General features: G+C 33.8%; 1 protein-coding gene across 1 annotated transcript; it reads left to right on the top strand.

Annotated features, from left to right (window-relative positions):
* The first annotated feature begins 7,634 nt into the window (after nucleotides 1-7,634).
* Nucleotides 7,635-12,498, top strand: LOC121763337 (lysine--tRNA ligase, chloroplastic/mitochondrial-like). The gene is made up of 14 exons (XM_042159338.1): nucleotides 7,635-7,926; nucleotides 8,296-8,514; nucleotides 8,948-9,059; nucleotides 9,464-9,572; nucleotides 9,959-10,016; nucleotides 10,108-10,176; nucleotides 10,361-10,468; nucleotides 10,755-10,847; nucleotides 10,997-11,101; nucleotides 11,184-11,387; nucleotides 11,497-11,591; nucleotides 11,780-11,870; nucleotides 11,993-12,160; nucleotides 12,249-12,498. The coding sequence occupies exons 1-14, from the start codon at nucleotides 7,705-7,707 to the stop codon at nucleotides 12,342-12,344; spliced, it is 1,749 nt and encodes a 582-aa protein (XP_042015272.1). The 5' UTR covers nucleotides 7,635-7,704; the 3' UTR covers nucleotides 12,345-12,498.
* Nucleotides 12,499-12,667: the final 169 nt, after the last annotated feature.

The raw sequence follows: 12,667 nt of genomic DNA, 5'->3' as shown, positions 1-12,667 counted from the left end.
TTAGATGCACAAAATTAATGAAATTAATAGGTGAATCGTTGATTGATTGACAACTAATAATATTAATGAGTGCCAATTCATTTTTAATTTATGAAATTGATGTTTAGAAAAAAAAAACAGAAGGTCATCATGTTTTTTTAATTAATATTGCATTTTCTTGATATAAGCATATAAACAGATTTACAACAAAGATTTAGGTAAAAAACCTCTTCTATCGGTAAGAATTATCAAGTAGGCCGACCCAGTGTAAGATATCGAATACAGATCTAAAACCCCCAAAATAGAATAAGTGATCTCTAAAGTAAAATTGAACTGGGGCGGAGCGAGAATTTTATTGATATTTGACTCATTTTGTTTGTCATGATGAGTATATTTTAAAGTTAAGGGTTTAGGATTTAGGTTTCAAGGTTTGAGTTTTTAGTGTATAGGGTCACTATATTGCAATGAAATGAAGCTCGATTAGGAAGTGTCTCACTAGTGCAATCTTAAATTATTGCAACGTAAACTTGCTCCTGCAATTATAACTCAACAGTTAATTCATATTTTCATAGAATTAAAATGCTTTTTAATTTTAATTCATTTGAGGAGATTATGCAGATTGGTAATGTATATGATGAAATGATTGCAACATACATACTTCCATACATTTTTACAATAATATAAGAAAATAAGTTAAATATTTGCATTTTTAGATGATTATCACAATGTTAATAAATAATAATAATAATAATAATAATAATAATAATAATAATAATAATAATAATAATAAGGTTTTATTTAGTTTTGTGATAATTATGAGAAGTAGAAATGAAAAGGTTTTTGAAAATAAATTAAATTGAGAGGTGGAAGTATAAAGTTTTTTTAAGATATATTGATTACCTATTTAAAAACTTGAAGTTAAATAGTAGTACTCCACTACTAATCAAACCTCTAGAATATTAATTTTTATTATTATTATTATTGTAATCTTTGGGGAAGTAGAAATGAAAAGGTTTGGGAGGTGAAAAGATTTTTTGGGTTCGCGTAGTAACGGAGAGAAGTGAAAAGGTTTTAGAAGAGCTGATGAATTGAAAAGATTTTAAATAGCTAATGGTATTTAAATAATTAAACGCATAATCAATAATGTTGTTACAAGAAAATTGAATTTCCATGTTTTATTTGAGTAGTAAAAGTAAACTAAATGTTGATTGACTTGCAACTTTTGTGGCTCAATCTCTTACATTGTTCTACTACGTTTCTACTTAGTTAATTGTACATTATAAGTTAAATGCACATATTAAATTATATGAATAAAATACAAATAATTTAATTTAATTTAATTTGTGGTCATATTTATTAAAAATATGGAAATGTACATTGATTTTATTTTTCAAACTTACTCTATCCATATATTTTTTTCTATATTTATGTACATTTTTCAATATCATCATTATATAATAAAATTTTCTCATCTTAAATTTGTGAAACAAATTATTATAAGCTCATCATTTGTATATGGCAACTTTATTTTAATAAAATTCACTACTTTAATCAAATATATTATTTATATTTTTTATTAAATACATTATAATTTTAGACCCCATATAATTTTATTATTTCAAAAAAATATTTCATATTTGAAGAGAATAAAGTGGACCGTGCATAGCACGGATGTGATACAAGTTCAATTTAATGATACACAAATTAAATACAAAATTACAATTAAAAGCCAAATTTTATAAATATTCAAAAATTTACCTAAAATTCACAAATATTTAAAATAAGGCTAAAACTCGCCTTATATTTATAGGGATGTATTCATTTCCTTTTTGCATATTTTCTCCTTTTTTCTTCTTGATCTCAGCCCCACGATTTTGTCATCCGACGGTTAGATTAGTGCCACGTGTCATTTAATAATGCAAAATTTCCGTTGAATAATGCACACCGACTAATAATGCACCATTATAGTGTAATAATGCAGATTTTCAGTTGAATAATGCACACCGACTAATAATGCACCATTATAGTGTAATAATGCAGATCATCTGGACCGTTGATGAATGAGATCTAACGGCTCATATTAAGAAGAATAAAGGATCTAAGGGATGAATAGGAGAATAACGCTCCCTATATATATATATATATATATATATATATATATATATAGGGTCATGATCTATGGCAAACACCTCTTAACCATATAACTAGAGAACAAATAATAGCCACAAGATCAAAAAAATCAAGGGCTAATATTAATTTTCGAATTTAATGAGATATTAGCTCCCTCAATCACAAATTTACTCCATAATAACAAGTCAGGGGTATTATTGTCATTGCAGACCGAATTAAATCCAAAATCATGTTAGGTGCAAAATTGAATTCATTGAGAAATTCATTGAGAAACGGCGATGAGAGGGAAGGCGAGTAGGAGGATGAGGCTGCGGAGGAGGCGGCTGACCTCGATCGCCACGAGCATGAAGTAAGGGAAGGAGGAGCGGGAGATCAGGAGCGTTCCGTCGAGATCCGCCGCGATTGAGTGGCGGTTCGAGCTGTAGGTGGTGGAGCCGTAGACGATGGAGGTGCAGTCGGCGTAGACGGTGGCGGCTCTCTCGATGAAGCTGATCGGTGTCAGCGGCCTTGAATTGAGCGGACTTGGCTTCAGCTGATCCATTTGATTTTGGTTTCTGCGAAAGCTGTGTACAAATTAGTTTTTAATTAATATCGTAATAGTATTGTTGATACGCTTAACCATATTGTAATTGAAGTCTCTTTAGCTATTCATAAAAAAACATGAAAAACATAAAAAAAAAAACCAGGTGCGAAGAAGCGAAAATCTGCCAAGAAGAAGAAGGAATATCAAATTCATTCCAACAATCACTTTTGTAAACAAGAGTGAAGTAAAATCACAATAAAAGTGACGTGTTTTGTAAACAAGAGTGAAGTAAAATCACAATAAGAGTGATGTGTTTTGTAAACAAAAGTGAAGTAAAATCAGAATAAGAGTGATGTGTTTTGTTAACAAGAGTGAAGTAAAATCAGAATAAGAGTGATGTGTTTTGTTAACAAGAGTGAAGTAAAATCACAATAAGAGTGATGCGTTTTGTAAACAAGAGTGAAGTAAAATCAGAATAAGAGTGATGTGTTTTGTAAACAAGAGTGAAGTAAAATCAGAATAAGAGTGATGTGTTTTGTAAACAAGAGTGAAGTAAAATCAGAATAAGAGTGATGTGTTTTGTTAACAAGAGTGAAGTAAAATTAGAATAAGAGTGATGTGTTTTGTAAACAAGAGTGAAGTAAAATTAGAATAAGAGTGATGTGTTTTGTTAACAAGAGTGAAGTAAAATCAGAATAAAAGTGATGCGTTTTGTTAACAAAATCACAATAAGAGTGATGTGTTTTGTTAACAAGAGTGAAGTAAAATCACAATAAGAGTGATGTGTTTTGTAAACAAGAGTGAAGTAAAATCAGAATAAGAGTGATGTGTTTTGTAAACAAGAGTGAAGTGTTTTCTGACCAAGAGTGAAGTGTTTTGTGAACAAGAGTGAAGTAAAATCAGAATAAGAGTGATGTGTCTTGTGAACAAGAGTGAAGTAAAATCAGAATAAGAGTGATGTGTTTTGTGAACAAGAGTGAAGTAAAATCAGAATAAGAGTGATGTGTTTTGTGAACAAGAGTGAAGTGTTTTCTGAACAAGAGTGAAGTGTTTTGTGAACAAGAGTGAAGTAAAATCAGAATAAGAGTGATGTGTTTTGTGAACAAGAGTGAAGTAAAATCAGAATAAGAGTGATGTGTTTTGTGAACAAGAGTGAAGTGTTTTCTGAACAAGAGTGAAGTAAAATCAGAATAAGAGTGATGTGTTTTGTGAACAAGAGTGAAGTAAAATCAGAATAAGAGTGATGTGTTTTGTGAACAAGAGTGAAGTGTTTTGTGAACAAGAGTGAAGTAAAATCAGAATAAGAGTGATGTGTTTTGTGAACAAGAGTGAAGTAAAATCAGAATAAGAGTGATGTGTTTTGTAAACAAGAGTGAAGTAAAATTAGAATAAAAGTGATGTATTTTGTAAACAATAGTGAAGTAAAATCAGAGTAAGAATGATGTGTTTTGTGAACAAGAGTGAAGCTTGGTTTTTCTTTCTTTCTTTTAAATAATAATTCTTTTATATTATATAAATAAATCTGTAGAAATCATTTAATCTAAATTGAAGTAATCACAATTCACATATAATAATTGATTGCCTTCATTTCATACATAATCAAAACTAATGCAAATAAACCCGAATGCCTCAAACTCAGGGCAATCAAAACTCACTGCCTTTTGTGAATTTTATGAATCAACTTTAAACTAAGCAAAAAAAACATCATCTCCTCATCATCGCCCGCCCTAATTTCCAGCATCTCCGCATCGAGATCGGCCAGCAAATTCGTTACAAATCCACAGAATTCGAACTCCACGCCTATTGTTTAGCTAACTGCGCCAATTTCCACCCTACCGCTGCAAGGCATCGCAGTTATCGGGCACCGGCGAGTGCCACGGCGACCGCGGAACTGGCGACGGCGTTGCTGCTGATGATGCATCAAAATCCACAACTCTCCTCCAGGCTGCTCCGGAGCTCCCTCTCTAGCTCCACGTTTCTCTGCCGAAGCGCCTCCGACGCATCACGGTGGCGGTCAGAGATCGGCACACGGTGGCGGTCAGATTGTGGAGTAATTTGATCGCAGATTTGCATGTTTTGATCGCAGATTTAAATTAAGAAAGCAATTTCCAAAATTACCCTCAGCATATTTTCTATAATTAAAATAAATAATATTTGTTCCATTAAGATGTGTGGCTGAGATTTGTTCTCTAGTTATACACTTAAGATTAGTTATACATTAATCACTACTCTATATATATATATATAGAGAGAGAGAGAGAGATGTATTCATTTCCTTTTTGTATCTTTTGTTCTATTGTTCTTTTTAATCTCAGCCCCACGATTTTGTCATCCGACGGTTAGATTGATGCCACGTGTCATTTAATAATGCAGATTTTTAGTTGAATAATGCACACCGACTAATAATGCACCATTATAGTGTAATAATGCAGATTTTCAGTTGAACAATGCACACCGACTAATAATGCACCATTATAGTGTAATAATGCAGATCATCATAACCATCCAATTCAAGGATCCAAGGGCATATATATATATATATATATATATAGGTTAGTGATCAAGATATAACTAATTTTAAGTGTATAACTAGAGAACAAATCTCAGCCACACATTTTAATACTCTAAATTAATCTCCAAGTGAATCCCCCTCCCAGATTTCATTCTCCCTCTGCGTGTGATCTCGATGTCTCAGATCAATTTCATGAAATTGTGCACCGGAATGCAATCCGATCTGGAATAGGATTTGCGCGATCATGTCTCCTATTTATTAAACTCAGATCACGCGAAGACAGGCGCAGAGGTTGAAGGCGTGGTAGAATATTCCATTGCACTCTTGTGATTTATTGGTCGAGAGGATGATTGAATTGCGAAGTATGATTAATTTAACAAAGAAGCAAGAATTCAACTTTTAGATCATAAAGATTGAAGAATATGCTTTTGAAGTAAATAATATTCGATATCAAGTATTGTCACTTTTCGTTATCATTTCGCTCAATCGTGTGATGGTTGTCTTAGGTGATCATAATCCATTAATCTCTCTCTGATACTCCATTTTACTTCACTCTTGTTTACAAAACGCATCACTCTTATTATGATTTTACTTCACTCTTATTTACAAAACACATCACTCTTATTATGATTTTATTTCCCTCTTGTTTACAAAACACATCACTCTTAGCATGATTTTACTTCACTCTTGTTTACAAAACACATCACTCTTATTATAATTTTACTTCACTCTTGTTTACAAAACACATCACTCTTATTATGATTTTACTTCACTCTTGTTTACAAAACACATCACTCTTATATAATTTTACTTCACTCTTATTTATAAAAACATCACTCTTATTATGATTTTACTTCACTCTTGTTTACAAAACAGATCACTCTTATTATGATTTTACTTCACTCTTGTTTACAAAACACATCACTCTTATTATGATTTTACTTCCCTCTTGTTTACAAAACACATCACTCTTAGCATGATTTTACTTCACTCTTGTTTACAAAACACATCACTCTTAGCATGATTTTACTTCACTCTTGTTTAATATTAATGTACAATTTTGTGATTTAATATTTCAACTTAATTTATAGGAAAGACTAGAATTTGAATGATTTAAATGGATATTATACCTAAATCTTTATGAAACATTATGATGATTAGATTTGATACGAGTTCCTAAACGCAAATGCTTGGTGGATCAATGTGGGAATTTATCGATTCCATATCCATTCGGAATTGGGCGAAATTGCTACATGAATCAATCTTTCAATATCAGCTGCAATACGTCGACGAATCCCCCCAAAGCATACCTCTCCGCTCTCAATGCAGAAATCTACGACCTTAACCTAACCCAGATTAGGGTCAATTACCCAAAATTAGCTTTCAACTGCTACAATTCGTCAGAAAGCCGAAGCTTGATCATTGATCTGTCAGCAACTCAGTTTACACTGTCGACGCAGAACGTGCTCACTGCCTTTGGCTGCAACGACATGGCGGTGGCCTATGGAAAATCCAACAACGCAAGCTTTGTAGGCAGAAGCTGCGCTGCCTCGTGCAGCTCCACTAATATTTACGATTACGATTCCTGCGCACGATTTGTTACGCTTTCTACAGAAATATTAGCCATTGATTTTTTTGATCTTGTGGCTATTATTTGTTCTCTAGTTATTTGGTTAAGAGGTGTTTGCCATAGATCACTACCCTATATATATATATATATATATATATATATATATATATATATATATATATATATATATATATATATATATATATATATATATGGGGTTTTGATCCATGCAAAACCATTCTTAATACAAAAATGCAGAACCAAGCATACAAAGTCATTTTTAGGTCATTGTAAGCTTATTTTTACGTCATTATAGTAAGGATGACATGAAATGATCTTAACATGACCTCAAACCCAAAGTTTATAATATGACCTAAAATTGCTTTACAATGACCCTCCGTGTTTTTGTTTAATTATTGACCATTGGATTGTCAAATCTCATGGTCTGGATTTTGTATTGATCATTTTGTATTGATCATTTTCCTATATATATGTATGTATAGGGGAACATTATTCTCCTATTCATCTCTTAGATCCTTTATTCTTCTTAGTATGAGCCGTTAGATCTCATTCATTAATGGTCCAGATGATCTGCATTATTACACTATAATTGTGCATTATTAGTCGGTGTGCATTATTCAACTGAAAATCTGCATTATTACACTATAATGGTGCATTATTAGTCGGTGTGCATTATTCAACTGAAAATCTGCATTATTAAATGACACGTGACACCAATCTATAACCGTCGGATGATAAAATCGTGAGGCTGTGATTAAAAAGAACAAAGAACAAAAGATACGAAAAGGAAATGAATACATTCCTACATATATATATATACGTTATTAGTAATTTATTTTTATTCATATAGAATTATTAATTACAGTAGAATTTAATTGTGTAGAGAGTGAAGTGGAATGTGTAAAGAGGATAGAAATATGAAAGAGGCAGTTTAGATAACAAAACACTGAGGAAGGTGAAGCATAGAAAATGGAGGGCGCCCTGCATCCAATGAGACTAAAGCAGCTGCTCCACTTCGCCGCCTTTCCCAAACTCAACAAAACTCATTTCATTTTTAGGAACACTCGGTCCTTTTCCACCACCCGCTGCGCTTCTTCGCCTGCCGTCGCTGGTGCTCGCAACCGCAGGCCTTCTTCTTCTCAAACCAGTACCTCCGACAGAGAGGCAATTCGCGCAATTCGGATTAAAAAGGTTTTTTTCTTTGAATTTCCGATTTGTAGCAAATTGTAATGCAGTTCATTCGGATAGGTCTGTGTTGATTGATTCAAAATTGAAAATATTAGGTTGATTAACTTGTGGTTAGGTTAAATTGAAAATATTGATTCTTTTGTACACATAGTGAAGAAAAGTGGAGCCTTTTTTTTAATCTATCTATAGTCTGTGTGTGCGTGTGCATTTGAGGCGAATTGGCACTTGAATGTAGAATGAATTGTTTTGCTGCAAATGAAATGAATGGATAAAACGAAGGTGAAGGCAATTTTATGAATGTGTTGGTTTTGCATGATATTTCTTTGTCTTTCTTTATCATAAAAAGCTGTGATTTTTTTAATATATCTATAGGTGGAAGAGCTAAGAAGCAAGGGCTTAGATGCGTATGCTTATACTTGGCAACGTACTCATGCTGCAAATCAGCTCCAAGAGATTTACAGGGATTTGGGAAATGGCGAGGAGGCAGTCTGTGAAAGTGATCGCGTATCTATTGCTGGAAGGATTGTAGCCCGTAGAGCTTTTGGAAAGCTTGCGTTTTTAACTTTAAGGGATGAGTCAGGAACAATCCAGGTATGCACACATGGTACTAAGAATGCATAGTTCGCTAGTTAACCCATATATAATGCTTATAGATATATATGATTTCATGATAACCTAAGTTAGGAGATATAAGATAGCTTCTTGTGGAATATTATGTTAAAAAATCTGAAAATTTTAAGGGTTCTACTAGATTTTCCTTTAATTATCATCCGTTTGCCTGAATATAGTTTATTGGTCATATGTCAAATAATATGCTTGAATAGCCAATTGGAGCCTTGCTTATCAGCAATTTTCACTGAAGCCATAAGTCTGAAATATTTCTTATGCTTTAATGATGTTTGATTTAAATTATGTTAGCTCTCATTTCTTTATCATTTTATGTTCATGTTGCTTTGTTGGTCATTGGTTAGTGTGTGGAACTTTCTTAATGAAGTTTAGTAAATAAGTTTCTTTTCGCATATAGCTCTACTGTGAGAAGGAAATGCTACTAAGTGACCAGTTCGAACATCTGAAGACGTTAGTTGATATAGGTGATATTTTGGGGGCAGAAGGTTCAATTAAGCGCACTGAAAAAGGTATGTTTTTCGTAGTGCCGCTGCTCCATTTTGTCTTGTAGGAGTACATGATCCAAGCTTTTTATTGAAAATTCAAGAGCAGACTTTGGAAGTTATCTGATAGAGTCAGAACTACCCCGAATATGTCATGAAACCAGAACATTTGTTTCTAACCTATCATGCCTATGGCCAAATACACAAGTCTGTATATTGTATAGGCTAGTATGAGTTGTCTAAGAAGATATCATCACTTAAAACATGGTTTTTTTCCCCTTTACTTGATCTACTTAAACATGAACAAGAGCTTCAACTGAACTTGATTGAGATTTATGATGCCCTTAGAAAACTCACTCAGAGGGATTTCATTTTGTAAAAGGAGAACTTTTGTGATCTCATCGTAGCTAATTTCATCTTACTTTTGGCAGGAGAGTTATCTGTCTGTGTGACCTCATTCTCAATCCTTACAAAATCTTTGCTTCCTTTGCCTGACAAATATCATGGCCTGACCGACATAGATAAGCGCTATCGGCAAAGGTAAAACTATCTCTTTTTTCCTGTTGCCCATGCATTTGCCTTACAGTTTGTGCTTAATATATCCATGATTTTTGGTCATACACATACCATGGTAGTTTAGGGATTTTCTTAATTATTCTGTTTGGGTATTCGGACAAAATATTTTCCTTCATGCCATGATGTTTTTTTTTCTGCCATGTGTGAGGTAATTCGTAATTACAAAATATACAAATAGTACCATGATAAATTCCGGTAACTAACCCTTGTATTTATTGTTCTACATCTAGTCAGCTCTTATTTTTATAGCTTAAATTTTAGGTGTTGTAAGAAGCTCCTTATCTCCAGCTCCAGCTGCTGCTACTGAGCTCTTGCTTATGGTCACTCCCTCCTGATTTCTTTTCTTGCAGGTATATCGATATGATTGCCAATCCTGAGGTAGCTGATGTATTTAGGAAAAGAGCTAAGGTTCTTTCCTTCTATTCTCTATAATTGATTCCCTTGTGCATGCTTTTTTAATTCCACCTGGTGAGGTGCTAACCTTTTCTTCTCCGAGTAGATAATATCAGAAATACGGAAGACAGTAGAATCTGCTGGTTTTATTGAAGTTGAAACTCCAGTTCTTCAGGTATTAAGAATTTATGCAATAGTCGGTCACATACATATTTCTTCCTAAAAGCTTTTTCTTTCATTTTTTATTTTCTTCCAAAAGAGTTTGGAGGAGAAGTAAAAACTGGTTTAGCACATCACTAATTGTATTCCACTCAAGTACTTATAATCTACATTTTGATATTTGCTGATTTCATGTATAGGGTGCAGCTGGTGGTGCTGAAGCTAGGCCCTTCATTACATACCATAACTCTCTTGGACAAGATCTTTATCTACGAATTGCAACGGAGCTTCATTTGAAGAGAATGCTGGTGAGGTTTGTTTTTCAACTACATTGTGTGAAATCTCCTTCCTAATGGGATCATCTGTTATATGCTGCAAGCAATGCTTCTTTACTTGTGCTTGTCAATTAAATAAAAGCATAGTATATCAACTTTCAATCATGATAACATATTCCTGATGTGATGGTTCAGAAGATATTGACTGTCACCTAGTGTATCCAATGCTTGATTTCGTCCCAATTGCTTGTTTCTTCTTCTTAGTCATCAAAACATAGTCAATCAGCATGTCATAGTGATCTTTGAGTGACATCTACAGGTTGGTGGATTTGAAAAAGTATATGAAATAGGAAGGATTTTCCGAAATGAAGGCCTTTCAACTCGTCATAATCCTGAATTCACCACAATTGAGGTAAATATTCTCAAAATTGTTTGTGTTATCTGGAGGAAACAACAATCTGGAGACTGACAGTTCACAGGCCTTATTTTTCAATTGTAATTAGTGTTGTCGAGATTCCTAGTCCATATGCATAATTTGTTGTAGTTTTGGATGATGATTAGATGTATGAAGCATATACAGACTATGAAAGCATGATGAATATGGCGGAGGAAATTGTAACACGTTCTGCTCTTGCAGTTAATGGGAAACTTATCATTGATTATCAGGTAAACGAGCATAATATGTTATATCTTTTCATTATCTTTGGATTTCTCTTTGTTGTAAAATGATTCTTGAATTTGGACGCAGGGTGTAGAGATATCATTGGAAAGACCTTGGAGGAGGGAGACGATGCACAATCTTGTGAAAGAAGCAACCGGCATTGATTTCGCGAAGTTTGAGGATCTTACTGCTGCCAAAGAAGTCGCTCTGCAGATGCTTAACGCTGGTGGTGATAATCAGAATAAAAGTTCAATAGAAGCATGTCCATCTGTTGGTCATGTGCTCAATGAGGTAAATCATAGTCATCTGTTAGTTGACAAACTAAATATTATTAACTCCTACAATAGTTACGAGAAGGGCTCTATTTTAAACCGAACACAAAGTTTTCTCCGCTTTGCAGGTATTTGAGTTGGTGGTGGAACCAAAGTTATTGCAACCGACTTTTGTGTTAGACTACCCCCTTGAAGTATCACCACTGGCCAAACCACATAGAAGGTGCTTAGGCGTACACGGCCAAAATATTTTTTATTCCATTTAATTGTTGTATGGAGATATTTCTGCAAGTGTTATTCGCTGTACATGATGACGCATTGGTTGATATTTCGGTTTGGCAGTATTTCTCTTTGAGAAGTTATCTGTGTACAAACATATTCTGGAGTACTTACTCTTGATATGACCTTCAGACACGCAGGCTTGACGGAGAGATTTGAGCTCTTTGTATGTGGTCGAGAGATGGCCAATGCCTTCTCAGAATTGACTGACCCTTTGGACCAGGTACACTACCATAGTTGTGAAAGAGGCTGATATCTGAGAGATTTTTTTGTCTCCAAGATTATCAGTATTATTATTATTATTATAGTTATAGTTTGAGGTTTGGATCTTAAAATGATTTGCAGCGAGAGCGGTTGGAGGACCAAGTGAGGCAGCATAAGAAAAAGAATGCAGCTTTGGTTTCAGAAGATAAAAGCAAGAAAGTTGATGGCGATGACGATGCATATGATGTGAATCTTGACGAAGACTTTTTAACCGCGCTAGAGTATGGGATGCCTCCTGCTTCTGGAATGGTACGCTTTCTTACATAATTAGGAAACGAGAGAAGTACCAAACATGAAAATATACAACTTTGTGTTGAGGTCGACATGTATTTTTCAGGGCATCGGCATTGACAGGCTAGTGATGCTGCTGACGAACTCTGTCAGTATACGCGATGTTATTGCATTTCCTGTTCTCAAGACTCCCCGAGTCTAAAATAGAGAGATCTCTGCTTGTAGCTTTCAGCCACTACTACAAATTCTTCTTCTCCAGTTCATCATTCAAATATACACAATTTTTTTGGTAGCGCAATCTGATTATTGAAAGATGGTAATACATACATTTATAAATGAAAGCTAGTGTTGATTTATGTACTAGTGTACACAATTTGGGAATATTTTTTTTTGTAACCTTAAATATTGGAACAACATGATGAAATATCAAGAAACTCAAGATGGATCTCGAAAATGTGAAGTCTTACAAAATCATACCAAATGTTGGGGAAAATTCTTAATTATTTGGCGATTCCTTCCTATTCT

The sequence above is a fragment of the Salvia splendens genome, chromosome 14, assembly GCF_004379255.2.
Source record: "Salvia splendens isolate huo1 chromosome 14, SspV2, whole genome shotgun sequence".
Lineage (NCBI taxonomy): Eukaryota > Viridiplantae > Streptophyta > Magnoliopsida > Lamiales > Lamiaceae > Salvia > Salvia splendens.
The sequence above is the reverse complement of the archived record's forward strand: the minus strand, read 5'-3'. Positions and strand labels throughout refer to the sequence as shown.